The sequence below is a fragment of the Elephantulus edwardii genome, unplaced genomic scaffold, assembly GCF_000299155.1.
Source record: "Elephantulus edwardii isolate Elephantulus edwardi_28Jun2011 unplaced genomic scaffold, EleEdw1.0 scaffold00035, whole genome shotgun sequence".
Lineage (NCBI taxonomy): Eukaryota > Metazoa > Chordata > Mammalia > Macroscelidea > Macroscelididae > Elephantulus > Elephantulus edwardii.
The window spans coordinates 662,053-686,953 of NW_006399785.1; the positions used below are offsets into that span (position 1 = coordinate 662,053).

The following is a 24,901-nucleotide window of genomic DNA, read 5'->3' on the forward strand; positions in this document are numbered from 1 at the left end:
TATGTTTAATGACATAAAAGAGTATGTTGTTGTTGTTGTTAAGTGCCATCGAGTCTCAGGCGACTCATAGCGACCCTATGAAGGAGAGTCCTTGATGCTTGGGTGCCTTTCATCCTCTCTCCAAGTTCATAGGGTTTCCGTAGGCAAGCTATTATGGAAGTGGACGCCACTCCTCCTTCCACGCTTGTTTAATCGGGGAGCTCCACCCCACTCTCAGTCCGCACTGGGTAGCCAACCATTAACGCATTTGACACATCCGTGTCACAGTGTTCAGCCTCACAGCAACCACAAGTGACTGCGGGGCGGCAACTTGTACACCAGGGCTATACGACCTAGAGGAATGTCTGAACAGAAACAATGAAAGACTGGCCGGAGGGCCACAAACTAAAAGTCACCCCCCTTTGTCTTGGTCACATCGTTTTCTCTTCACTGGACCAGCTGATCTCTCTCTCTCGCTTTCTCTCTCTGTTGATGTTGTTAAGTGCCGTCGAGTCACAGGCGACTCATAGCGACCCTATGAAGGAGAGTCCTCGACGCTTGGGTGCCTTTCATCCTCTCTCCAGGTTCATAGGGTTTCCGGAGGCAAGCTATTATGGAAGTGGACGCCACTCCTCCTTCCACACTTGTTTAATCGGAGACCTCCACCCCACTCTAAAAGAGTATACCATACTAAATTTAACAGGACAGCAGGTAATACATATTGGAGAGGATGTGGAGAGATAGGAACTCCTACACGCTGTTGATGGGATTGTAAAATGTTACAACCACTCTGCAAGGCAGTTTGGTGTCTCCTCAAAAAGCTGAACATAGAAATTCCCTATGACCCAGCTATTCCACTGATCGGAACGTATCCTGAGAAAAGAACTGAGGCACACATGGAGATTTGCACACCAGTGTTCATAGAAGCATTATGACTATCTCAAGAATATCCCGCATGTCCAATCCCAATCGAATGGATTGAGAAATTATAGTACATACACAGGATGGGATACTGTGCAGCACGCAGGAACAATGATTTTGTAAATCACTACCTGACTTGGGAGGCACTAGAGAGCAGTAATCTAAGTAATGCTTTTTTTTTTTTTCTTTTCCTTTTTTTTTAGCTGCCTTTTCTTTTCTTTTTTTTTTTTTTTTTAGTTCAAGAGCATGTTTGTGAAGGATAAATAAAATGGAGGCCTGGTGTGATTTCTGTCTTTACATCATAGCTGAAAGTGACTTTCATCTCAAATATGTGACCATACGTTAGATTATTCCCATTTTTATGCTTACACTCGGTCTTCTCAGATGTGCTAGTTGTTGTTGTTGGGTGCCATTGAACAATGAATCATGGTGACCCAGTGACCACCAGGTTGACATTTTCTCTTATCTTGCACCACATTCACGTGCCAGGCCCACTCTGATAAGCCCCTTTTAAGTCTCATTCTTTAGCTGTGTTTTCCATCCAAACTACATTCTTTCTTTGAACCGAACTTATTTTTCTTAGAACTCAAGGCCTCAATAAGGTCCTTTGATGCTGGACATCATTTCCACACGTACAAGGTCTTGGAGTTGACACATGTACTTCTAACAAGTAAAGGAAGACCTTACAGCTTCAAGGACACCTGAAAGTAATGGATGTCCTTTTTATTTCCACTGGAGCTTCATAAACTTGTGTTTATAACAAGTCTTACTATTTATTCATTAGAAACTCTGGTGGTTGCATTTTTTATTAATTGAAAATTGAAAAAGAAATAGACATTTGTTGTTTTTGTTGTGTACCATGGAGTCAGAACTGACCCATAGCTGACCCTCGAGTGGGTTTTCAGAGGCAGTAAATCGCATGGGAAAATAATGTCCAAATAATGTCAAACTGCATGCCTTTGGGATCGCAGTGCAGCTTCTTACCTGCATCTTTGATTAATTAAAAACGGAAATAGAAATAGATGGTTTATAAATGTAAATGAATTAATAAAGTCTCTCTCAGTGTGTAATCTATGAGACAAAAGCTAATGCAAAGATTCCTCAGTATTGACGATTTGAGGAAACTGTCGATACTTTTCACCCAGGCATGTGGGGGGGAAGAAAATCTCAGAAACCCTCAGACATAATGCCGTCGAGCTGGGACTGAGTCATAGCTGATCATTGGGCTTCCAAGGTGTTAATGGTACAGGTGGAGATTGCCCAATTCTGTCCTATCTGTAAGATTATTTCTACCCTATCTTCTTAATAAATGCGTTAAATACCTTGCATCAAAGTCCCTTGTATTAAAACCAACAAAAATCCTTTGTGAGCACATGGTATGGAAATTGGTACCTTGTTCATGTGGAAGGCATAGGGTTAATCATCATTAAAGAAAGGGAAGCCATGTTGTCCCCCTTAGAATTTATAGTAAATTCTAGCAACTTTTGGATGTGGAGTGAGACTTGCCTGCTGGCCATGTGCTATGCCCTCTCTGGCATGTCCTGATGGATGGCAATGATGTAGGCAGTGGCCCAGTGCATGACCGTGACAACCTTGTGTATTGAAAGGTTGTCAGTTTTGTGACCCCGTAAGTTCATTCTCACTGCAAAAGTCCTCTGAAATATCTTCGGGCATGGTTGCTGGTGGGTTTTCTGACCTAATTTGCTGCTGCTCCCCCCCCCCCTTGTTCCTTTGCTGACTCCCTTCATGTTCTCAAGTTACAACTACTCAGGAGCCAGTCCCTGACATTTTTATCGGCAAAACTGAACACAGATAGTTCATGCTATCTCCCTGTGACTGGAAAACTTCAGGCAGCGTGATGTGCTGAATGAGATGATTTTGAAATGTATGTCCCAAACCTCAGTACTTACCTTAAGGAGACCTAGTGGTTAAGGACTTGGCTGCTGACCAAAAGATCGGTTGTTCGAACCCGGCAGCTGCTCTGAAGGAGAAAGGTGGAGTTGGCTTCTGTAAAGACGACAGCTCGGAGCGCCTCATGTGTGGGTCTGCTCTGCCTTACTTAGTCTCTGTAAGTTGGAACAGGCCCAGCGGCAGAAGGTTTGGTTTTTTTTTTTTTTCTATAATTATATTTTATTAATTTTCATAAACATTTACAGAGATTTTGGGTTTCCATTCATTCATTGTTGCACTATTCTCTCTACCCTCCTCCCAGTTTGTTCTTGTCCAAATGCCACAGTGCTTGTCAAAGCCAGTTCTGATTAATCTTCTTTGTCAGTGTGTACTTTGCAATTCCCTATCACTCCTCCCTGAGAGAGACTTCACCCTGAGTCATAAGGAAAAGGGGACGGCGTATTCTCTTAGCTAATTCCTGCTGAAAAGGGGACGGCGTATTCTCTTAGCTACTTCCTGCTGAAAAGGGACGCTGTGGGTTTCAGGGTGAAGATCTTCTCTCACTACTCTAAAGGGCCCCTTTGGCAGTAGGAAACACATAGACTATTATGGAGATTGATTTTGGAATTCAGATGCACTCTTATTGATTATGCTTGGCTGTACATGTACATATCCTTGAAGATGTATCATGGGGGTGTTGCAACCTAGAAGACACAAATTTGACTAACAAGTTATAAGTACATGAGTCCAAAAATTATGGAAAAGTAAAAGAAAAGATTCTTTCATTGTTTTACAAACCCTCCCCCAGGTCCCCTCCACCATGTAGCCCTCGCTCTAGTCTCCTGTGATGACAGAAATACCCAGTTACATCTCTCTTTTAAACGGTTCTCTCCCTCCTCTGTTTCAGTGCAGTATACATTATTGAACCCATCTTACTCAGTCTCTCCCCAACCCCAAGGACAGTCCCATTCTACAACAGTGGCATCATGTAATATTTGTCCTTTTGTGACTGGGATATTTCACTCAGCATAATGTTCTCCAGAGTCAACCATTTTGAATAATATTGGGTGGCCTAGTGGCAAGAAGCTGCAACTACAGTCCCAGAGGTGCACGGTTCGAGTTCACCAGATGCTCTGCCGGGGAAGGAGAGGCAATCTCCTCCTGTACCAGTCAGATCTGATTTGATGGTACATGCACACAAAAATAACAAAAAAAAAGGTTTGGTTTTTAAATACGTGCTTACCTTTCATTTCCTTTTGCTTTATAATTAAATCAGTCCACCAATTTATCAGTGTTTTTTAATTTTGTTTTATTTTTAATAACTTCTGCTTTTAGCTGTTGTGTCATGTCAGAAGCTTCAAATGATTTTTGGGTTTTTTTAGCTTTTTTTTTTTTTTAGTTAATTTTAGTGAAAGTTTACAGAGACTTAGGGTTTCCAGCCTTTCATTGTTGTACTTTTCTCCTCCCCCCACCCCACCGATTTACTCTTCTCCTTGAAAAGAAAAAGAAAAGCTCTTGCAATCCCTTCCCCCCCAAGTCCACTCCACTATGCAGCCTTCACTCCGGACTTCTGCAATGACAAGAACATCCATTCATAGGTCCCTTTTAAACAGTTCCTTCCCTCATCTGTTTCAATGCAGTATACATCATTCAGAGGATTTTTGATTGACCTTGAATGTAGATAGAATCTTTTATTCATGTCCTTTTCCTCTTTGATAGCTTCTTCCTCCTTGCTCCCAGCTTTTCTATTCCTGTCTTTCCTCAGTTACCTGTACCATATTTTTGTTGATTTAGAGCTTGGCGCTGAATTGTGGCGTGTGCAGAGTGTTCTCTGTTTGCAAAGCCTTGGTAAATGCTCTTCCTCCCATTATAAAGCTTTGTAACTTCCGTTTGGTTGACTTTTGAAGTCTTCACCCAGCATTGCCCTGGAAGCATATGTCATCAAGGCTGCTGGCTTCACCGGGATGACGTGCACCGTGTTCCAGAAAGTGGTGGCCCCTGACCGGACGGGGCTGTCTGACTATGGGAGGCGGGATCCAGACGGCAACCTGGATAAGCAGCTGAGCTTTAAGTGCAACATTTCCAACACCTTTTCAAGCCTGGCGCTGAAGGTGAGTAACCGCTACCTTCATCCCAGCGACTTTACAGTCAGATGGGGATGCCCAGAACATTGGACCTATGTGGAGCAGCTTCATTAATAGGTTTCAGGGGTTTTTTGGTGAATGCTTTTTAAAATAATTGAGATACGGAATAGCCAAATGATAATTTACATGGATACGTGTCTTCATAAAAAGAAATAGTGAAATGAATGGAAATCCAAAACCTCTGTAAATGTCTATTAAAATTAATTAAAAAAGAAAGAGTGAAAATTACATTTTATCGTCCTTTTGGCATGGGAACCACGCCTGTTATTATATACTAGAGCATGCTCCTCAATATATGTGTATTTATGTATGTATGTATGTATGTATGTATTTGCTTCTGATTTTATAAGAACTTGACCTGTTACCATGAGCTCCTGGGCCCTGGATACTGTGGCTTCTGAGCTTAATAACAAAGTCAGCTCTGATATTAGACCTTTTGTGCTCAAGTAAGCTGCTCCCTGTGACTTTTTTAGCTGTTGTCTTCCCCTTTCAACATCACATGGCTGGGTAGAGTTGGTGGCCCACCAAGGGGACCTGGCAGCTTTCTGGTAGCACCTTTTGAGTGAGGATGTCCTAATGAGGTGTGTAATAGATTCACGAAAGGGATGGCCAGTTTTGCCAACTTGCCAAGTTTAAATGGAACTGACTGCGTCCAGCTTGAATCTTTATCGTTTTTACTTCCATCATAAACTCCGTAGTTCTGAGTATAGTCCTTGAGTTCTGTGTCCATTGCAACATCTACTGGCATTTTACTAGCCAATCTTTTGTTACGGAAGATTGCAGACTACAAAGATCGTAGACTACAAATATGAATTGTGTCAGAACGTCAAGGAAACAAAAATTCTCACCAGTGGACTAATAGGCAACATCATGATAGATATAGAATAGATTGACACTGTCAGCGACTTCATCATCATTGGATACACAGGGGACTGTGCGTACATGGTGCAGCAATCAGGAGAAATATTACGCTGGGAATGTCTGCAGTCAGGGTCCTCTCCAGATTATTGAGGGGCAGTGCTATCAGTTCTGAGGATTAAGGTGAACCTGATTCAGGGCATAGTCTTTTCATTCACTTGCTTTGTAGCTGAAATCTAAACAGTGAATAAGGATAACAAAAGAAGAATTGATGCCTTTGAACTGTGGTGTTGGATTTGGAGTAGAGTACAGAATATCTCATAGATTTTCAAAAGAACAAACAGATAAGTCTTGGAGAAGGTGCAGCCAGAGTTCTCCTTGGAGGCTAAATGATAAAAGCTTTATCTCATATACTTTGGGCATTTTGCTAGGCAAGGGTACTCATTGGAGAGGGACATCATGCTTGGAAAGGTGGAGGGTGAGCAAAAAAGAGGAAGACCCTTAACCAGATGGATTGACACAGTGACTGCAGCAATGGGCTCAAGTGTGTCAGAGATTGTGATGACGGCTCAGGATAGGAAAGGGTTCAGATTTGTTGTTTAGAAGGTCACTTTTGATCATTTTTGATGACACCTAACAATAACAACAGTAGTAGAGTCAAGAGCCCTCGGAGGGGCTGTTGATGTTGAAATTGGTAGAAGGAGATGGGAGCCAGGGAGTATGTCTGACCTTATACAAACTACCTTTATGTTGTTGATGTTGTTTAAGGGGACCCTTCCCCCTTGATGAGTTGGTAGAGGCCAGACACCAACCCTTCACCCATACGCTGGCCACCTGCCAGCTGCATGGTTTTATACCTTTTGTCAGACAAGCAGCGTGTCAAGATTTTGGGGTTAAAAGCATCAGTATGGTTCGTATCGCTTTTAAAATGTATATTTTACAACAGCAAATATACTTGAAAAAATTCAAAATTTATAGAAAAAATATAAAAGTGCTTCATTACAATTCAGTGGAACTCTTAAGAACCATGAAACCACTTTCCCCCCTCCCCACACTTAGCTCTGTGTGGACTTATAATTTTGTTGTCTGCTTTCTAATTCCACAGTCCTTGCTCTGTTTTTGGCTTTGGCTCTGAAACAGCATTTCAATCATTTTACTGACATCATAGCCTTTACTTACGATCGAGGGAGCTCTGGTGGCTCAGTGGGGAAGGAGCTTTGCTGCTAATGAAGGCAGGGGGTTCGAATCAGCCACTCCTCTCGTAGGTGTTAGGTATTCAGGCACTCTGAATGCTTGCTGAGTGTCTGCTGAGAGAATGAATGAATGAGTGCGTGGATAGATTTCTTTGTCTTTCTTTCTCTGATAACCTTTATAGGGAGAGTCATGTTAATTTAGAGATATTCCAGTGTTGTTAAGATACTCTCTACCAGGTCAAAATGTCTAAAGAGGACACATTTAGCTAATGTCGTATATTCAGTGGAACAACATGCCTCTGGAAAATCTATGAACTTTGATAAATGATGATCGTTATAGAAAGGCTTCAGGCCTTTTGTTCATAGGGTCGCTATGAGTCTTGCTCGACTCAACAGCAATCAACAAACAACATTCAGTGGAAAATTAAATCCAATATCCAAACCCACAGCCATCCATCCAGTTGATCTAAACACATAACAGCCCACCGCCTGGTTTCTGAGGCTGTAAATGTTTATGGCGGAAGCAGCCCATCTTTTCTTCTGCAGAGCGCCTGGTGGATTTGAACTGACAGCCTTTTGGTTTACAGCCCAACATGTTATGCACAGCTCTTAGAATGGTTGGAGACTCTAGGCAAGCAGCTGCAGACCAACTCAACTTCCTTTATTGTGTCTTTTATTCACAGAAAGCACATCAAACAAAAGGCAGAGTAGTCGCAACCCACGGTAGCCAGTGAGAGAAGGACGTGTGTTTTGAGGGTCACTTCAAATTGATGAACCTCTCTGTCTTGGATGATTGCAGTTGTTAGATAGGGATTAAAAATGAGGAAACCCTATATTTCATCAACTTCACAATCTACCCCTCAGGGTAAGGAAAGTTTCCACCTGGCGAAAGTTGAAAATTGTAAATGAACACTCTCAGATTTATCAATTTCATACTGTTTTATCTTTGTGAAATCTTCCTGTAGCCAGTGACCAAGGACGCTCTGCAGTATTATTCATCCTTCTCAGACAGACACGAGTCCAGGCAAAAAGGGCATGTCCTCAGTGACGTAAAAAAATTATTACACATTTAAATGTCAGCAGTGTACAGTGTAGTGCTAGTCTAGCTGTTTAATGCAGAACTTTCACATTTCTAGCTTTATGCCGAGGGCAGTTTTTACTGTTTTTCTCTCTGCATTTTTGGGTGCATTTTCAAATGCAGTAACAGGACAATTTAAATGGCTGATTGTTAACTTTACATGGGAGGATATGTTTGCATGTTTTAAACTCATAAAAAGGCAGTTGTTGATTAACAAATAAGACTTGCTCAGTTTATTTTCTGTGTGTCTTGTTCCTGAGTCTCTGTCTTTGTTATCACCACACCCTAGTTTGGACGCTCGTCCTGTATTGTGCAGCATTTTGCAACTTCCTGACAAGTCTCTGTTTCTCCATCCTGTGCCTCAGAACTCTGACCATCTCTAAGAGCTTAACGAGATAGTGAGGGATCAGTGGCAGAATCATCTCCTTCTACGCACGAGACCCAGTTCGACTGCTGGCCGGTGCCTGTGATGCAAAGCTACCATAATCTGTCTGGCAGCTTCTAAAAATCAGCAGAGAAAAGTCACTGGATCACAGCGGTCTCATCCTAACCAGTCGTGGGGGTAAAGTTGGTGTTGGTGTTAGGTGCCGTCCAGTCAGCTGTGACTTGTGGTGACCTTACAAACAACGCCGGATGGAGACCTTGCCCTGGCCTGTGTATCGTCATCACCTCCACCTGCCCAAGCCCGTGGCTGGAATCACTGAATCAGTCCAGTTCATTGAAGGGCATTCTCTCTTTTGCTGACCCCCAACTTTACCCAGCAGGATACTTGTTTTCCAAGGACCAAGTCCTCTTGACCACATGTCCAAAGTATGAGAGGAATTTCACCATCCTTGCCTCTAAGGAGCACCCTGGTTGCACATTTTGTACATATGTTTGTTCTTTTGGCTGTCAATGAAATACTCACTACTCTTTACCAGAACTTCTGGGAGAGAATTTGGACAGAAGCTAATGCCGCCATTAATAACATATACCTTGGTCTATCTATAGCTTTCAGTCAGTCGACACACTCATTTTGATGTTGGCCTTTAATCTCCCCATGAGAATACACTTATTTTATGCTGTCTTTCTGGTAGCTTCTATTCTCTTCTTTTCTCCCTCTGTACCTCCTCTTCCCCTGTCACTTTCCCTAATAACTGCAAAACTCCCTCCTGCTTTCTTGGTCATCCTTAATCTTGACTCATGCTCATTCTTCTAGAATGTTCTCTGCCTCCCCATTTCCTTTGCTTCTCACTTGTATAGGGCCCACTCTTAGGAGATCTTCCCTCAGACCATCCAGTCCCCTCTTCTCCCATTCTCATCCCTTAAAGTCTCCTCACTTTCCCCACTACCCCCTGCGCCTCTCTGTCGTGGTGTGGTTGAGCGCCATGATGGTTTTCTGATCTACCACTCTGGACTGCAAATTCTCAGGAGCAGGGACTGGCACAGGCAGGATGAATTTAGTGTCTGGCCTCAGCCTGCTGACCAGTTGAAGGAGACTGAGTTCCTGGGCATCCAGCTCGTTCACACAAACCAACTCAACAGAGTGCTTTCCAGTCACTGTCAGTGGTGTAATCCAAATATGTTTACATAACGAAATAGTATTTGTTTCCAAACTACTACTGTGGGCTCTCAGAAATCATCTGGTGTTTTGAGTCTGGCTGTCATGTCGCCAGAAAGAACTGGTTTGTTTTTGTTTTTTTTTTTTTAAATTGAGTTGACTAGATTTGAGAAATCAGATTTTCACCACACATGCCACATTTTCCACATACCAGACATCTTGGAACCAGGCCCAGCTGAAGTCCTTTCAATTTCCCCAACCTGTTCTTCTGCCTCGTCATGCTTCCCGCTTTCATTCCTGTCCTTCTTTTAATACCCCGAGTCTCATCTCTGCTTGGTTAACCCCCTGCTCCACTCCCTCCAAGGTTCACTTGATGCTGTCTTTCTTCTCCTCCTCAGACAGGATTAATTAATTCCATCTTGGAGAAGAAGGTGTTGCCAGAGTACCCCTTGGCGGCAAACATGATGAAACTTGGTCTCACATACTTTGAGCATGTTGCTAGGGGAGATTATTGCTTGAAGACTGACATCATGCTTGGAAAGGTGAAGGGATGGCGAAGGAAAGGAAGACCCAAGTGGATTGACATCGTGACTGCAACAATGGGCTTGAGTGTGTCAGAGATTGTGAGGATAGAACAGGACAGGGTTCAGATCTGTTGTTCATAGAGTTGCCATGACTCAACAGAATCTAATGACACCACAGCTTAAGGGTGAGTTGAGTTGTAATGAGAGTCTCAGTGGTATGGTGACTTACAATGTGTTCCCTATAGACACCACCAGATTCATGTCCAGCTCCTCTACTTAGCAGCTGTGCAAAGTTAAGCACATGCCTTAACCTCTCTGAATTTTAGCTCATTGGTCATGGTCTGGAATTACACTCAAAGGGTTGTCTAGAGAATTAAACGAGGTAATTATATAGATATTTTACAGTACTGTCTGGCTGAGAGAAAGTACCCTTTCTCACACTGTTAGCTCTATTATTATTACTGCTTTTGTTATGTCTCCATTGCTAGATTGTGAATATTCAAGGGCCGGGACCATGGCTTATTTAGGAGTGTTTCTCCAGGCTGTGCACAGTGCCATGAACAGAGTAAACATCCAATCAATGTTGCTGAATCAAATTAACAGCCAACCTTCATTAGCAAAGAAAGTCAGTGCAAAAATTAATTCTCAAGGCAAGCATAATCTGTTCATTTTCGGTAGTGAGAAAATGAAAACCGAAATGGTATACAGTTAATAACTAATTATACTCTCTAAAATCATTAGCATGCATCATATTATCAACATTTAAAATCGAAGACTTGCGAGGAATGAAACGTGGATAAATTAGGATTGTTTCTGTCAGGTGACCCTTTGACACAGTCTGCTTTTTGTATTTGAATTCTGTGGACAGTAGCAATTAGGATTTTTAAAAAATTTCAGCTGAAAAAAAAATTCAGCTCATTAATTACACAGTGGAGGAAGTCCAAATTGGATCATAAGAAAACGTGTTATCATCCAGCAGAAGTTCTTCAGTTCACATCTATTATGCGACTTAACATTTTCTTCTTCATTTAATGCTATTATAAATGGAGAATAAGACATGAATTTAACTGTTGTCTTAATCAGAGCCCAGAAACAACATTCATTCCATAGATGTGCCTGATTGATAAATGTGTAGTATTAACATCAATCCTAACACAGACTTGTTCACATTAGAACATGATGAGGCTGTAGACTGTTGTTGAAAGGTCAGCTACTTTATTTATCCTCACACTCATAGTCCTCTATGTGAATGGTGGTGGTTGTTGTTAAGTGCCGTAGAGTCATAGGTGACTCATAGTGATGCTATGAATGAAAGACCTGAACACTTGTCTAACTTTCTTCATTTCTCCAAGTTCATAGAGTTTCCAGAGGTAAGCTATTTCGGAAGTGGATTCCACCCCTGCTTCCCTGCTTATTTTAATTGGGGAGCTCTACCAAACAGTTAAATAAGAGGCCAAATAAATCAACCCACACCCAATGATGAGCAAACGTTGCACCTTAATCCTCACCAGAACCCAAAAACAAACCTCTCTAGAACCTGGCTGCTCCGGATGACTCCCATCCTGGATGCCAGCCCCATGCCATTGACCAAATGCATTTTTAAATAGGAGGCCAAACAAAATCCACTCACGCCCAATGGTAAGCAAACATTCCACTCTAATCCTCACCGGAACCAGAAAACAGATCTCTGTAGAATCTGGCTGTTCTAGATGACTTTCAGCCTGTATGTTTCAATATAATAATAAAAACAGCACTCAGAGTTCTGGAGCATCTTGGGTTTCTTGTGGTGATGGTTCTATTCAGTCCTCTAGCCATTTATGAAAACGATGGTTGTTATTGAGGGCTGTCCAGTCAATTCAGATGCATAGTGACTATTGTGTTTGACCTATTTGTTGAGCAAATAATTTGAGAAGAGCTGGACTATATGAAGAAAACTGTGATGCCAGGATTGGAGGAAAACTCATCAACAACCTTTTATATGTAGATGTCACAACCTTGCTAACCTTTCTTGCCGAAAGTGAAGAGAACTTGCAGCCCTTGCTGTACAAGCTCAAGATTGCACCCTTCAGTGTGGATTACCCATCAGTAGCAAGAACCCAAATCCCTCATAACCTGACCAACAGGTCATGCTAAATGCACAAACAATTGATTTCATTGTACTTAGACTCACAAACACCACCAAAGGAATCAGCAGTCAAGAAAACAAAGGGCATATTGAAATGGGCAGATCTGCTGTCAGGGATCTCTTTAAAGTTCTAAAGAGCAAGGATAACAGTTTTAAGAGTGAGGTGTATATTACCTAGGCCATGGTGTTTTCAGTTGACTCATAGGCAGGTGAAAGATTTTGTTGTTGTCATGTGCCAACAAGTCACCTGCGACTCATAGAAGCCCTATATACAACATCTCTGAAGCTTGCCCTGACCTGAGCCAGTCTCACTGACTCTGACATACCTACCCTCCTTACCCCATATACTGTATCAATCCATTTCGTCTGGAGTACTTCCACTCCTGCACTGTCCCTCCACCCTTCCGAGCATGATGTCCTTTTCCATGGACCGGTCCCTGCTGCCCATATGCTTAAAGTATGTGAGACAGAGCTTCATAATCCTAGCTTCTACGTAGAAACTTGGTTTCACTCTCTCCAAGACAGACTGACTTGTTCTTTTTGGCAGTCTGTGGTATGTTCAAGACTTTTCCAGCATCAAAACTTAAGACATCAATTCTTCTGTCATCCTTAGTCATTGTCCAACTTTCTGATCCATAGCAACTAATGACAAAGACCATGGCCTGAATCAGATACACCTTAGTCTCTAGATTGACATCATTGCTTCCCGGTACTCTGGAAAGGTCCCTGATGGCAGATTTTCTCAATGCAATCCATCTTTTGATTTCTTGACTGCTGATGCCAAGAGTATTGATTGTGGAGCTAAGCAAGCTGTAATAGTTAACAATCTCAGTCTCTTCTCTGTTGATCATGGTGCTGTCAGTTGGCCTAGTGGTGAGAATCTTTGTCTTCTTGATGTTGCGCTTTAGTTCTCGACCTTCTTCAGCAAGCGCTTCAGGTCTTCTTCAGTTTCAGCAAGCAGGGTTGTATCATCTGTACACCATAGGTTGTTGATGAGTCTTCCTCCAATCCTGAAGCCAGATTTCTCCTCATAAAGCCCTGATTCCCGAATGATCTGTCCTTTATACAGATTGTAAAGGTATGGAGACAGTTAGACAATGAGTAAGTAACACTGAAGAAAAATTGATGTCTTTGAATGATGTTGCTATAATATCCCATTGAGTTGGAACTGACTTATAGCTGACCATCCAGTGAATTTTAAGAGCATTAAATTACATGGGAGAATATTGCCCATCTTTCTCCCTTGGAGCAACTGGTGGATTCTAACTTCATGCCTTTGCTTTTGACAGCACAGCTTCTTACCTCTAAGCCACCAGAGCTCCCTGAATTCAAATTAATGATGTCAGTAAATATATCATAGACTGCCAAAAGACTAAACAAATCTGTCTTGGAAGAAGTGAAACCAGAGTGACCGTTTGAAGCAAGGATGATGGGACCAGTCCAGTCCCAGGGAAAGGGGATCATGCCTGTGAAAGTAGACATTCTCAAGGGTGCTCTGGTGGCAAGAAGCTGCACTGCAATCTCAATCCCAAAGGTACGCTGTTCGAATCCACCAGATGTTCTGCTGGAGAAGAAGGGACAATCTCCTTCTGTACCGGTCAGAGCCAGTTTGACAGTACACACACACACACAAATAATAAAATATTAAGAAAAAAGATAGTCGACATTCTCCTATAGAGAGGAAGACCCTGAGAGATGGATTGACACAGTGATTGAATCAAAGCACTCCAGCAGAGCAGAGATTGTGATGTTAACACAGGAGCGAGCACAGTTTAGTTCTTTTGTAGCTAGGGTTCTTATAAGTTTGATTAGATTTGTTAACACCTAACCACCACAACAACAGCAACCACTGATCTTTACGGAAGCAGCTCGATCTCTTTCCCAAGGAGCCCCTGAGTGTGTTTGAACCTCTGACCAACTTGTCAGTTCACAGCCAGTTTCACAGTTTGCATCAGATAAAAGCCTTAGGTTCTCTTTTCCTATGAGGTTCCTTAGACAAACCATCAGCTGTGTTTCTCCTGTGAGGCTGACAGAGGTTAAAGGGATCACCCATTGGCAACCAGCTAGTAAATAGTGAAGCTGTGAGCTTCTGATTTCCGTCCCCTTGGTCTTCCTCCATGGGTTCCGACCTTTCAATAATAGAATCAGAAACCAAAGTTCTCTCTTTCCCAGAAGTCTTTAAGAGAGTCCTGTAATGTTTTCGGCATAACTTGTATCTTTACATCTCTTTCAGTGGCTGTAATCTGTGCATTTAAAAATAAATATGTGGTTAAATGAAATCATAAACATTGTGTTCATTGCCTGCAAGCCAAGTGGTGAAAGATATAATCATGATGAATTTAACAAATTAAATAAGTGTTTGGCGGTGATTTCTTTTATTAGATTTACAGTTTCTCCATAAATAATGATCAGCCGTTCTTTTAAATAAATTAAATCTATATTACAGTGTTTCTGCAGTGTCTAAGCATTATTGATACTGCTCAAGCTGGCTTTTCCAGTGCCACTGGCCACTCCCTCCCATCCGAGGGAATTGATAATGATTATTTGGTATGCTGTTTCTTACTGGAAAAAGACTTTGAAGTATGTTTCAGTAACCATAATGTATACTGGCTTGTAGATTAAAGCTTTCAGGACTTAAAATACATTCACGTTGTTGTTGTTATGTGCCATCAAGTCGCTTTCGACTCATAGTGACCCTGTGTACAACAGCCCTAACCCCTGCTCTGTCCTGTGCCAATCTCATTGTCTCTGACACACTTACCCCCGTTACCCCAGTCACCAAATCAGTTCATCTCATCAAGGGTCTTCCTTTCCTTCCATCCTCTCAAGCATGACGTCCCTTTCTGAGGAAAGTATGTCAAATGAAGTTTCAGAATCCTAGCTTCCAAGGAACAGCCTGGTTTCACCCTCTCTAGGGTGAGCCTGCTTGTTTTCTTAGCAGTCTATGGTATATTCAAGACTCTTCTCCAACACCACAGCTCAAAGGCATCAATTCTCCTTCTATCCTCCCTAATCATTGTCTAGCTCTCTGATGCATAGCAGGTGATTGCAAAGACCATGGCCTGTATTAGACACACCTTAATCTCCAGACTGACATCATTGTTCTTCAGTATTTTGGAAAGGCCTCTGACAACAGACTTCCATGTACCCTAGTGTGTTTTTCTTTCTCTCTCTCTCTCTCTCTGTGTTTACTACTTTATGGGTTTTTCTCTTTCACTCTTTGCTTGTTACAAGTTTAAACGTTAGTAGGGAATCTTTTTTGACTTCTGGAATTTATAAGCACTTTTGTTTCAGCTATCTTTTAAAAAATATTTACTATTGTTGTCAGGTGGTGTTGAGTCATCCACAGCTGTGGACAGCAGGGAAGAGTCTTCCCGTCTCCGTGGCACCCTCACTGTGTCAGTTCATCTTGTTAGTGTCTTCATCTTCCGCTGGCCCTCTGCATTCCCCAGCATGATTCCTTTTTCCAAGGTCTGGCCCTTCCTGACAACGTGCCTGAAGTATGTGAGACAAACTTTCATCATCCTTGCCTCTAAAGGAGAACCCTAGTTGCGCTGATCAAAACCAGATTGGTTTATTCTAAAGCATTTTATGGGGGAGTCTTTGCCAATACCACAATTCAGAGAAAATGGAATGTTTTTTTTTTTTTTAAAAAAAAAGGAATTGTCTGATGTATTATCTTAGATGTCTCTGGTTGACCCTGATGGTTATCACCTGGAAGGTTCAAGGCCATCCAGAGGAGCCTTGGGAGACCCGCCTGGAAATCAGCTTCTGAAAGCTAACAGATCTGCACGACTCAAACTCAGTGCCTCTGCACGACTTAGTCAATGCCGTGGAGTCAGTCCTGACCTATAGAAATGCTCCATCACCTCTCTAGGCTGTGAAGTCCAGCAGGGGGAGCCTGCCTGCCCTTCTCCTCAAGAGCTTTGGGTGGATTCGAACCTCTGAGGGGCACAGCCTTTGATTAAGCAGCATAGCTCACCGCTGACGACATCACAGCCTTGAACAATCTGTGGAGGGGTTGAGCTGTGCACACCAGCCAGCGTTTGGCTGCAGTCATTTCTCCCTTTTCTTGAGAGCTACACATTTTTTTTCTGCAAATAATTTTGTTCCCACTGTAAAATGAACTTGTGAATAGTATAATATTTTTAATGGCTTTCTTGTCAAAAGTCTGTTCTGCAGAGCATCATCCATTGGCCTTTTAAACTCTTTGAGAGGCAGTCTGCCGGGGTTTCCCCCTCTTTGCATGCCTCATTATAAACTTCAGAGAAATCCACGTATTTAATAGGAACTTTGCTGGATTAGCAGATGCACTTCCCAGAATCTTTGTCTTCTGTCAGGTTGCATTTGTGAGAGAGAAGAGAAACCTCTTTGTGAATTTTCTTAGGGGAAAATATTTCTCCTAAATATTTTCTTGGCACCTTCAATTTTAAAGTCATATTCAAATTACTAGTATTCACACTTGCACAATACTTTCATTCAACCCGTATTTGTGGACAGCTGCTGCATTCTGCCTTGTTATAAACACAGTACAGCAGGGAAATGGAATTTATAAGCTAATTCTTGGCTTAAGCAGAATTGTCATTTTTTTTTAAAAAGAAAATATGCCAACTTTTATTGACTTTATAGAAATACTGAAATGCTTAGCTGCGCCTGCAGGCTGATGGCTAGTGTATTGTGCATCGGTTTATGCTGGAAGGTATGAGAGCCTCTTACATTTTGAGGAAGGACACTCATGGAACGCTTGGGGATCTTAGGGCTTTCTTTTCATCCCACGTGGGTGTCAGTGGAAGGGACTTGCCTGATGAATTGGGGGGTGTCTGGCTCAAAGTCCCCCAGCATTTGTGTATGCTGGAATTGAAAAATGTTGCAATGTGTGGCTACACTTCCAGGCTTGATGGCTAGTGTGCCGGAATCTGTTTATGCTGTAAGGTTTGATGGCCTCTTGCGTCTTGAGGAGGGACGCGCTTGTAATGCTCGAGGCTCTTGAGGCTTGATTTTCATCCCAAGTGGGTGTCAGCAGATGGGACTTGCCAGATGAATGGGGGGGGGGTGTCTCTGGCTCATAGTCCACCAGCATTTGGGTGTGCCAAAATTTAAAAACGCTGATGTGTCAAATGCGATAGTGTTTACCCATCGTGGACACTGTTTGGTGGAGCTCCCGATTCAAACAAGCTTGGAAGCAGGAGTGGCATCCACTTCCAAAATAACTTGCCTCCAGAAACTCCATTAAAGTGGTGAAACAATGGAAGTTATACAGGTGTTCAGGTCTTTTGTTCATAGGGTAGCTATGAGTTGACTATGACTCGACGACATTTAACAACAACAACAACAGAGACATTTAGCTAAATGACAGTTTCTGCCAATTGCAGGAGCCAGGAACCAGTAATGTGAGACGTGAGATGTCCTTAGATGGCCCTCAAGTCAACCCCAATCATAGCGACGCTGTGACCGAAGGATCTGAACCTAGCCCTATTCCTGTGTCCTCCTCATCGTCTCTAATACACTGGAGGCCATTATTAGACTCACTGCCTGAATCCACCTCATTGAGGGCCTCCCTCTCTATTGCTGACCCTCTGTCTTTCCAAGCCTGACGTCTTGTCAAAGAGGATCAGTATGACGCAGGATAGAACAGTGTTCAGATCTGTTGTTCAGAGGGTTGAGTAAGTGGTACCTGTCTCAGTAGCACCTAATAATAAGTACGAGCTTATGTAAACTAATGACTCTGTTAAAGACCCTATTTTCAAGCAAGATTATGTTCACAAGTATGAGGGTTAGGACTTCAGTAAATCTTTCTTGGGGGAATGCAATTCAATGCATGATAAGGACAGTATGTTATCTTCAATGTTTTATGCTTTTTAAAAAAGATGGAACAAATAGGACCAATTATAAACAATTATAATCTGACTGTTGTTGTTATGTGTCATCTAGTCACATATGACTCATAGCAAACCCATGTACAATAGCCCTGAACCCTGCTCTATCCTGTGCCAACTTTACTGTCTCTGACACACCTACCCTCATTACCCAAGTCACTGAATTAATCCATCTCTCTGGTTGTCTTCTGCTCTTTCTCTGTCCTTCCACCCTTCCAAGTCTGATGTCACTCTCGAAGGACTGATCCCTCCTTGTAGCATGTCCAAAGTATGTCAGACAAAGCCTCAGAATCCTTGTCTCCAAGGAGCAGCCTGGTTTAACTCTCTCCCGGACGAACCTATGTCTTCTCTTAGCAGTCCATGGTATATTCAGTACTCTTCTCCAGCACCACAGCTCAAAGGCATCAATTCTCTTTCTATCACTCCTAGTAATATGGTTATCAATTGTAAAAATTAAATTCTATTTGTACCAATTTAAGGGGGGAAAAAACACCAAAAGAACCATCACAAACCACTTCCTTGTGAGGGCAGGGTGCGCAGTCCTGAATGTGTCCACAAGAGGCTGCAAAACCCTAGAATGAAACATACAGGCTCCAGCTTTTGTGTTTAAACAGCTCATAGCTGACACTTTGGCAGGTTTTCACACAAGCAGGTTTTCAGGGGCTGGAAATCACACGAGGGGAAAATGCTCATCTTTCTCCTTTGGGGCTGGTGACAGATTCAAACTGCCAAAGAGGCACTGCCTTTGGATTAGCAGTGCAGCTTCCTACAGACTGCACCACCAAAGGCAGTATGTGTAAACCCTAAGCCAAACCCAGCCATGACACTGGTTCTGATTCATAGCGACCTCTATAGGACAGGGTGGAACCACCCCCAAAGCTTCCCAGGCTGTGGTCTTTGTAGAGCCTACCTCAGTGCTGCATCGCTTTCCAGAACTCCTGGTGGCTTTGAACCGTCCACTTTCCAGTTAGCAGCTGAATGCTTAACCACCACCTCACATGACAGAATCTAGTGCAGCATTGCATCAGGGGATGTTTTATGTGCAGATGCCACACACAGGGATCAAGCTCTTGTTAGCTGCCATCAAGTTGGCCCTCAACTCCTGAGCATCCCACGCACAAGGGAAGGACCAGCTGCCTGGCCCAGCACCATCCTTCTGCCTGCTGTGGCTTGGACCCTTTAAGATCTATAGGGTTCATTGACTGCCTTTTGGAAGTAGGTTGCCAGGCCTTTCTTTCTAGTTCATGTTCTTGTGAAAGCTCTGTGGAAATCTCTTCAAGCGTCGGAGCAAAACACAAGCTTCTGCTGACAACAGATAATGGTAGCTACTCGCGTTGTTGTTAGATGTTGTCGAGTTGAGTATGACTCGTAGCGACCCTGTGAACAACAGCTCTGAACTCTGTCCTATCCTGTGCCATTGTCACACTCCCTGAGACACTAGAGCCCGTTGCAGCAGTCACCGTGTCAGTCCACCTGGTTTAAGCTCAAGCTTTTGAGTTTGCATAACTCTTAGCCTTGGGATTAGCAGCACAGCTCACCATAGCTGACCCTACAGTGGGGTTTTTAAGTGACCCATCCTTCTCCCACAGAGCAGCTGGTGGGTTCAAACCGCTTCCCTTTGCACTGGCAGTGCAATTCTTTACCACTAAGCCACCAGAGCTGCCTAGCAATTCAGTTGTAGTTAGTCTGCATGTAAGGAGCCCTCCTGATGTAGCTTATAACAGGCCAGGTGGTCAGTCTCTTCCTGCAAAGGTTTGGATACATAAAGAAGGGTCACCATTAGCAGGACTCAATTCAACAGCCGTGGGTTGTTTGTTAAATCTTGGAGAACCAAGACACCAATTAAATTGCAGTAACGTGATCAGATTTGTATGTGGAGAATTTCTGTTGAAATGAAAATTGGATTGGAGGGAGAGCGAGCGGCTTGGTGATGGATGTGTTTTTCAGATGGGGATTTTTAAGATAATTATTTGCCTTGGTGTTGGTTTTGGGTTTGGGTTTTTTTTTTTTCTTTAAAGGTTTTTCTATTTTTTTTTTTTTCAAATTGAATGCTGTTCATTTATAATACAAACTTTCCTAATACAAAAGTCTGAAAGGCATTGACCGGCCACCCTGCATTTTCACTTGTTACTGTTGACTGCAGTAAAACATTTTCTTTCTTTCTTAATGTGTTTCTTAGCCGTAGGGGAACTTTGGAACAATAAGAGTTTGTTGACTCTAAACTTCTATTATGTTTGTACATTTTCTTCCTTTCTCTGCTGTTGTGTTTTGCATCTCTCTTAAATCACCTCAGAGTTCCACAGGCTTCGATTAATTATACTCCTTTTTGGAGGGCCCCGTCCTTGGAGGAAGCGATCATGCTGGAAAAGGAAGGGTCAGAGAAAGAGCAGAAGACCCTTCACAGGATGGAGTGACACAGTGGTTATAGCAGTGGTCTCAAGCGTAGGATGCGTGGTTGTGACAGTGGCACAGGGTAGCACATGGGTCAGATCTCACAGGATCTCTGTGAGTCGTAAGCGGCTTGACAGTATATAACCCCACCGACCGCTCGCACTCTTACCTTAGATTGCCATTTTGAAATGCCTGAGAAGTAGTGTCATCTGCTTCAACAATATCAACCATTTAGGGAAGATGAATGCTATCCTCTGAAATAATTGCTACTTTGCCTCTTTAACTCTTAGCGATGGGGATTTAATTTCTGTTTACTCAAACTTCTTTCCATGTTTGGCTATTTTTTTTCCTAAAAAAAAACCATTTAAATTTTTTCTTTATATTGTGATTTTTAACAAACATTTACAAGAAAGTTGGATTTTCATTCATTCATTGTTGCACATTTTTCTGACCCAACTATTCCACTACTGGGAATTTACCCTCAAGAAACCATAACCACCACCCAAGCAGATATATGCACACCCACGTTTATTTCAGCTTTGTTTGCAATAACAAAGAGCTGGAAACAACCCAAGTGCCCATCAACAAACAAATGGATAGAGAAGCTCTGGTATATTCACTCAGTGGAGTGAATACAGCATTGAAAAACAAGGAACTCATGAAATATTATGCAAGATGGATGACCCTGGGGGGCATTATACTGAGTAAAATATCAGTCAAAAAAGAACAAATATTGCATAGGGCCACTGTTGTAAAATGGGACTGACATTGGGGTTGATGGAAGACAGAGAAAGAGGGGAGGAATGATGCGGGAGAGATCTGTTTAAAACGGATATATGATCGGGTATTACTGTCATGACAGGAGTCCAGGATGAAGGCTACATAGTGGAGTGAACTTGGGGAGAGGGATTGCATAACAATGAAAGAGTTTTTCTTTTACTTTTTAAGGAGAAGAGTGAACTGTGGGGGGAAAGGGTGGGCAGGGAGAAAAGTGCACCAGTGAATGATTGGAAACCTTAAGTCTCTGTAAACTTTCATTAAAATTAATTTTAAAAATACTAAGTCATTGTTGTATCGTTTCCTCTTTACCCCTCTCTTCCCTTTCCCCAGTCCACATTGCAATGCGGACTAGAATTACCTCTTATTCTAGACTGTTGTCATATGTCTAATACCGAATCATATATATTCCTTTTCCTAATCTGTTCCAATGTAGTGTTCATTATCTATCCACTATTTTCTTAGTGTCCTCCTAACCCCCATGTCAGTCCTATTGTATAACAGTGGTATTATGCAGTATTTGTCTTTTTGTGACTGAGATATTTCACTCTGCATCATGTCCTCCAGGGTCCCCCCATGTTGTATAATGTTTTACAAATTCTTTGTTTTTTCAGCACTATGTACTATTTCTTTGTGTGAAGATACCCTAGTTTTTCTATCCGCTCTTTTGTTGATGGACAGTTAATTGAGTTGCTTTAGTCATGTTTGGCTCTTCTGAGAGTTCAGAAATGCCCCTAGACTGATAACCAGTGTTTTGTTTTAAATGTATTAACTCTTCAATTTTATGTTTCAGCTGCAGAGTTGTATGTTTTATCTGCTAACTTGAACTGCTCTTGGGGTTTTGACAGAATGTCTTCTGATCATTATCAAAAAGCTTCCTATAGAGAATGTTCTGGCTTGTTCTGACTCTATGCCTTCTCTTTTTGTTGTTGTTTTTTTCCAGAATACTGTTGTTGAAGCTTCTATCCAGCTCCCTCCATCCCTTTTCTCACCAAAGCAGAAAAGAGAAGTCAGACCCACGGATGACTCCCTGTACAAGCTCCAGCTCATCGCGTTCCGAAATGGCAAGCTCTTCCCGGCCACCGGCAACTCCACCAAGCTGGCCGATGATGGGAAACGGCGAACGGTGGTCAGCCCTGTAATTCTCACTAAAATAGGTCTGTCTGGGGCCCGCCTCTTCCTGTGGTTAACGGGGAGCAGTGTGACTTGATAACCCCGTGGTCCCCAGAATGCTCCTGCTTTGTTCCTGTTCACTCACACGAGCCCCTGGTGGACCAGGTTAGGGCTCAGCCTCAGTTTGTGGGTAAACGGATGTAATTGGTTATGACATTTGGTTCAGAGCTACTGTCCTTCCGCTTCTCTCCAGATGGTGTCAACGTCAACACGCAGCACGTTCCCGTTAATGTGACTCTCCGTCGCATCGCACATGGGGCAGATGCTGTCGCAGCCCAGTGGGACTTCGATCTGCTGAATGGACAAGGAGGCTGGAAGTCAGATGGCTGCCGTATCCTCTACTCTGACGAAAACATCACCACCATCCAGTGCTATTCCCTCAGTAACTATGCCGTTCTAATGGTAAGGCAGTTGTTGGCTTTATGCATAAACACTTAGCAATCCTATTTTTCCCCCCTGTGCATAAATATTTGAGTATTTTCCTATGCATGTTGTTAATTTACACAACAGCAATGTAAAGTGACAATGAGTATAGGAAAATAATCAAATAGTTATGCACAGGGGCAAAAAAAAATATTCTTACCACTGGATCAATAGGGGCCGTCATGATAGATGGAGAAAAGATTGAAACTGTCAACAACTTCATCTTACTTGGATCCACAGTTCACACTCTCTGAAGCAGTCAAGAAATCAGGAGATGTATTGCACTGGGAAAGACTGTAGTTAGGGACCTCCCCAAATTACTAAGGAGTTATGATGTCAGTTTGAGGACTGTGGTGTTTCTGATTCATGCCATAGTCTTTCCAGTCACGTCTATGCATCTGAGACCTAGACAATGAATAAAGATGACAGAAGAAGACATGATACCTTTGAGCTGTGGTGTTAGAGAATAGCACTGAACATCCCCATGGACGGCCAAAAGAGCAAACCACTGTCTTGGAGAGAGTCCAGCCGGACTGCTCTTTGGAAGAAAGAATGATGAGCTTCATATACTTTGGGCTTGTTGCTAGGAGGGGCTATTCTTGGAGAGGGACATGATGCTCAGAAAGGTAGAGGGTCAGCAAGGGAGAGGAAAACTCTCCACCTGGTAGATTGACATGGTGACTGCGGCAGTGAGTGCTTCAGGTAGTGTGAGGATGGGACAGCATAGGGCAGGGTTCACATCCGTTGTTCATAGGGTAGCTATGGGTCATACTCAACGGCACCCAACAACTAAAACAATTACCTTCAAGATGATGCTCGCCTTTGAGTCTGATTTTAAGAGGAAACTGAGTTTACTACCAAGTAATTCTGGTGGCCTAGTGGTCAGGTGCTGCTCTGCCAACCCAAAGGTTTGGAGTTTGAATCCACCAGCTGCTCTGTAGGAGAAAGATGGGAAGTCTCTGCCTGTGTGTTTTACTGCCTCTGAAACTCACTGGAGAGTCAATTATGACTTGGTTCTGACTTGATGGTACAAAGCAGCAAAAATAACCAAGTAACTTGTCTGAGAGACAATTCAGTGTAGAATTATTTTATTCAGTTTTGCAAGTGAAGCACTTAAGCTTGGAGAGCTCTTGGGCTGTAGTCAGTTCAGCACTCTCAAGCCAGAAGTCGGGATGGATTTCCCCACAGGTCCACGGGGAGTAATGAAGATTTTCCTGCTTTGCCATCTTGTGCCATTTCCCATCCTTGATTGGTAGAAGCTAATGCATCAATGCAGACTTGTCGCGACTAATGAAAACAGACCCAGACTTGTCTCACCTTCACACTGGCTGCTGGATTTGAGCCCAACATTGTAACAAGTCAGTCAGTCCATCTGTGGACGGTCTCTTTTCTTTGGCTACTCTACCAAACATGATGCCATTGTCTAAGGATCTGTCCATCCTGATAACATGTCCAGAGTACCTGAGATCAGGTCCCACCATCCACTTTAAGGAGCCTTCTGGCTACACTTAATCCAAGACTTAGAAGTTTGTTCTTTTTATTGTCTATGGGGTGGTTGTTCTGTGTTCTTCCCAGCACTACAGTTCAAACATCAGGATTCTTCAGTGTCTTTCCACACTAGAGGGCCTTTGATGTAGACCTATTGTGATGTCTTAGCACTTCCACTTAGTCACCTCTCTGAAGTCTGGCTAGGAACAGTTTTTCCTCAATTTTAATGCCAGTCAGTCCAATGTTTTCTCTTACTCTTTTCTTTTTTAAAAAATGTATTTATTAATTTTAATGAAAGTTTACAGAGACTTAGAATTTCTAGTTACTCATTGTTGCACTTTTCTCCCTGCCCACCCCCTTGCCCCAAATCACTCTTCTCATCTAAAAGAAAAAGAAAAACTCTTTCATTGTTATGCAGTCCCTCCCTGTTCCTATGCAGCCTTCACTCTGGACTTCTATAATGACAAGATTACCCATTCATATATCTCTTATCAACAGATCTCTCCCTCATCTGTTTGAAT

The 24,901-nt window shown here is 42.6% G+C and overlaps 1 protein-coding gene across 1 annotated transcript in view; it reads left to right on the forward strand.

Annotated features, from left to right (window-relative positions):
- Positions 1-24,901, forward strand: part of GPR125 (G protein-coupled receptor 125) — a 211,085-nt gene that overhangs the window by 147,059 nt on the left and 39,125 nt on the right. Inside the window, exons 12-14 of the mRNA XM_006884506.1 lie at positions 4,698-4,901; positions 22,240-22,453; positions 22,663-22,871. Of these exons, the coding sequence (XP_006884568.1) occupies positions 4,698-4,901; positions 22,240-22,453; positions 22,663-22,871 (627 nt within the window). The remainder of the gene's footprint in view (positions 1-4,697; positions 4,902-22,239; positions 22,454-22,662; positions 22,872-24,901) is intronic.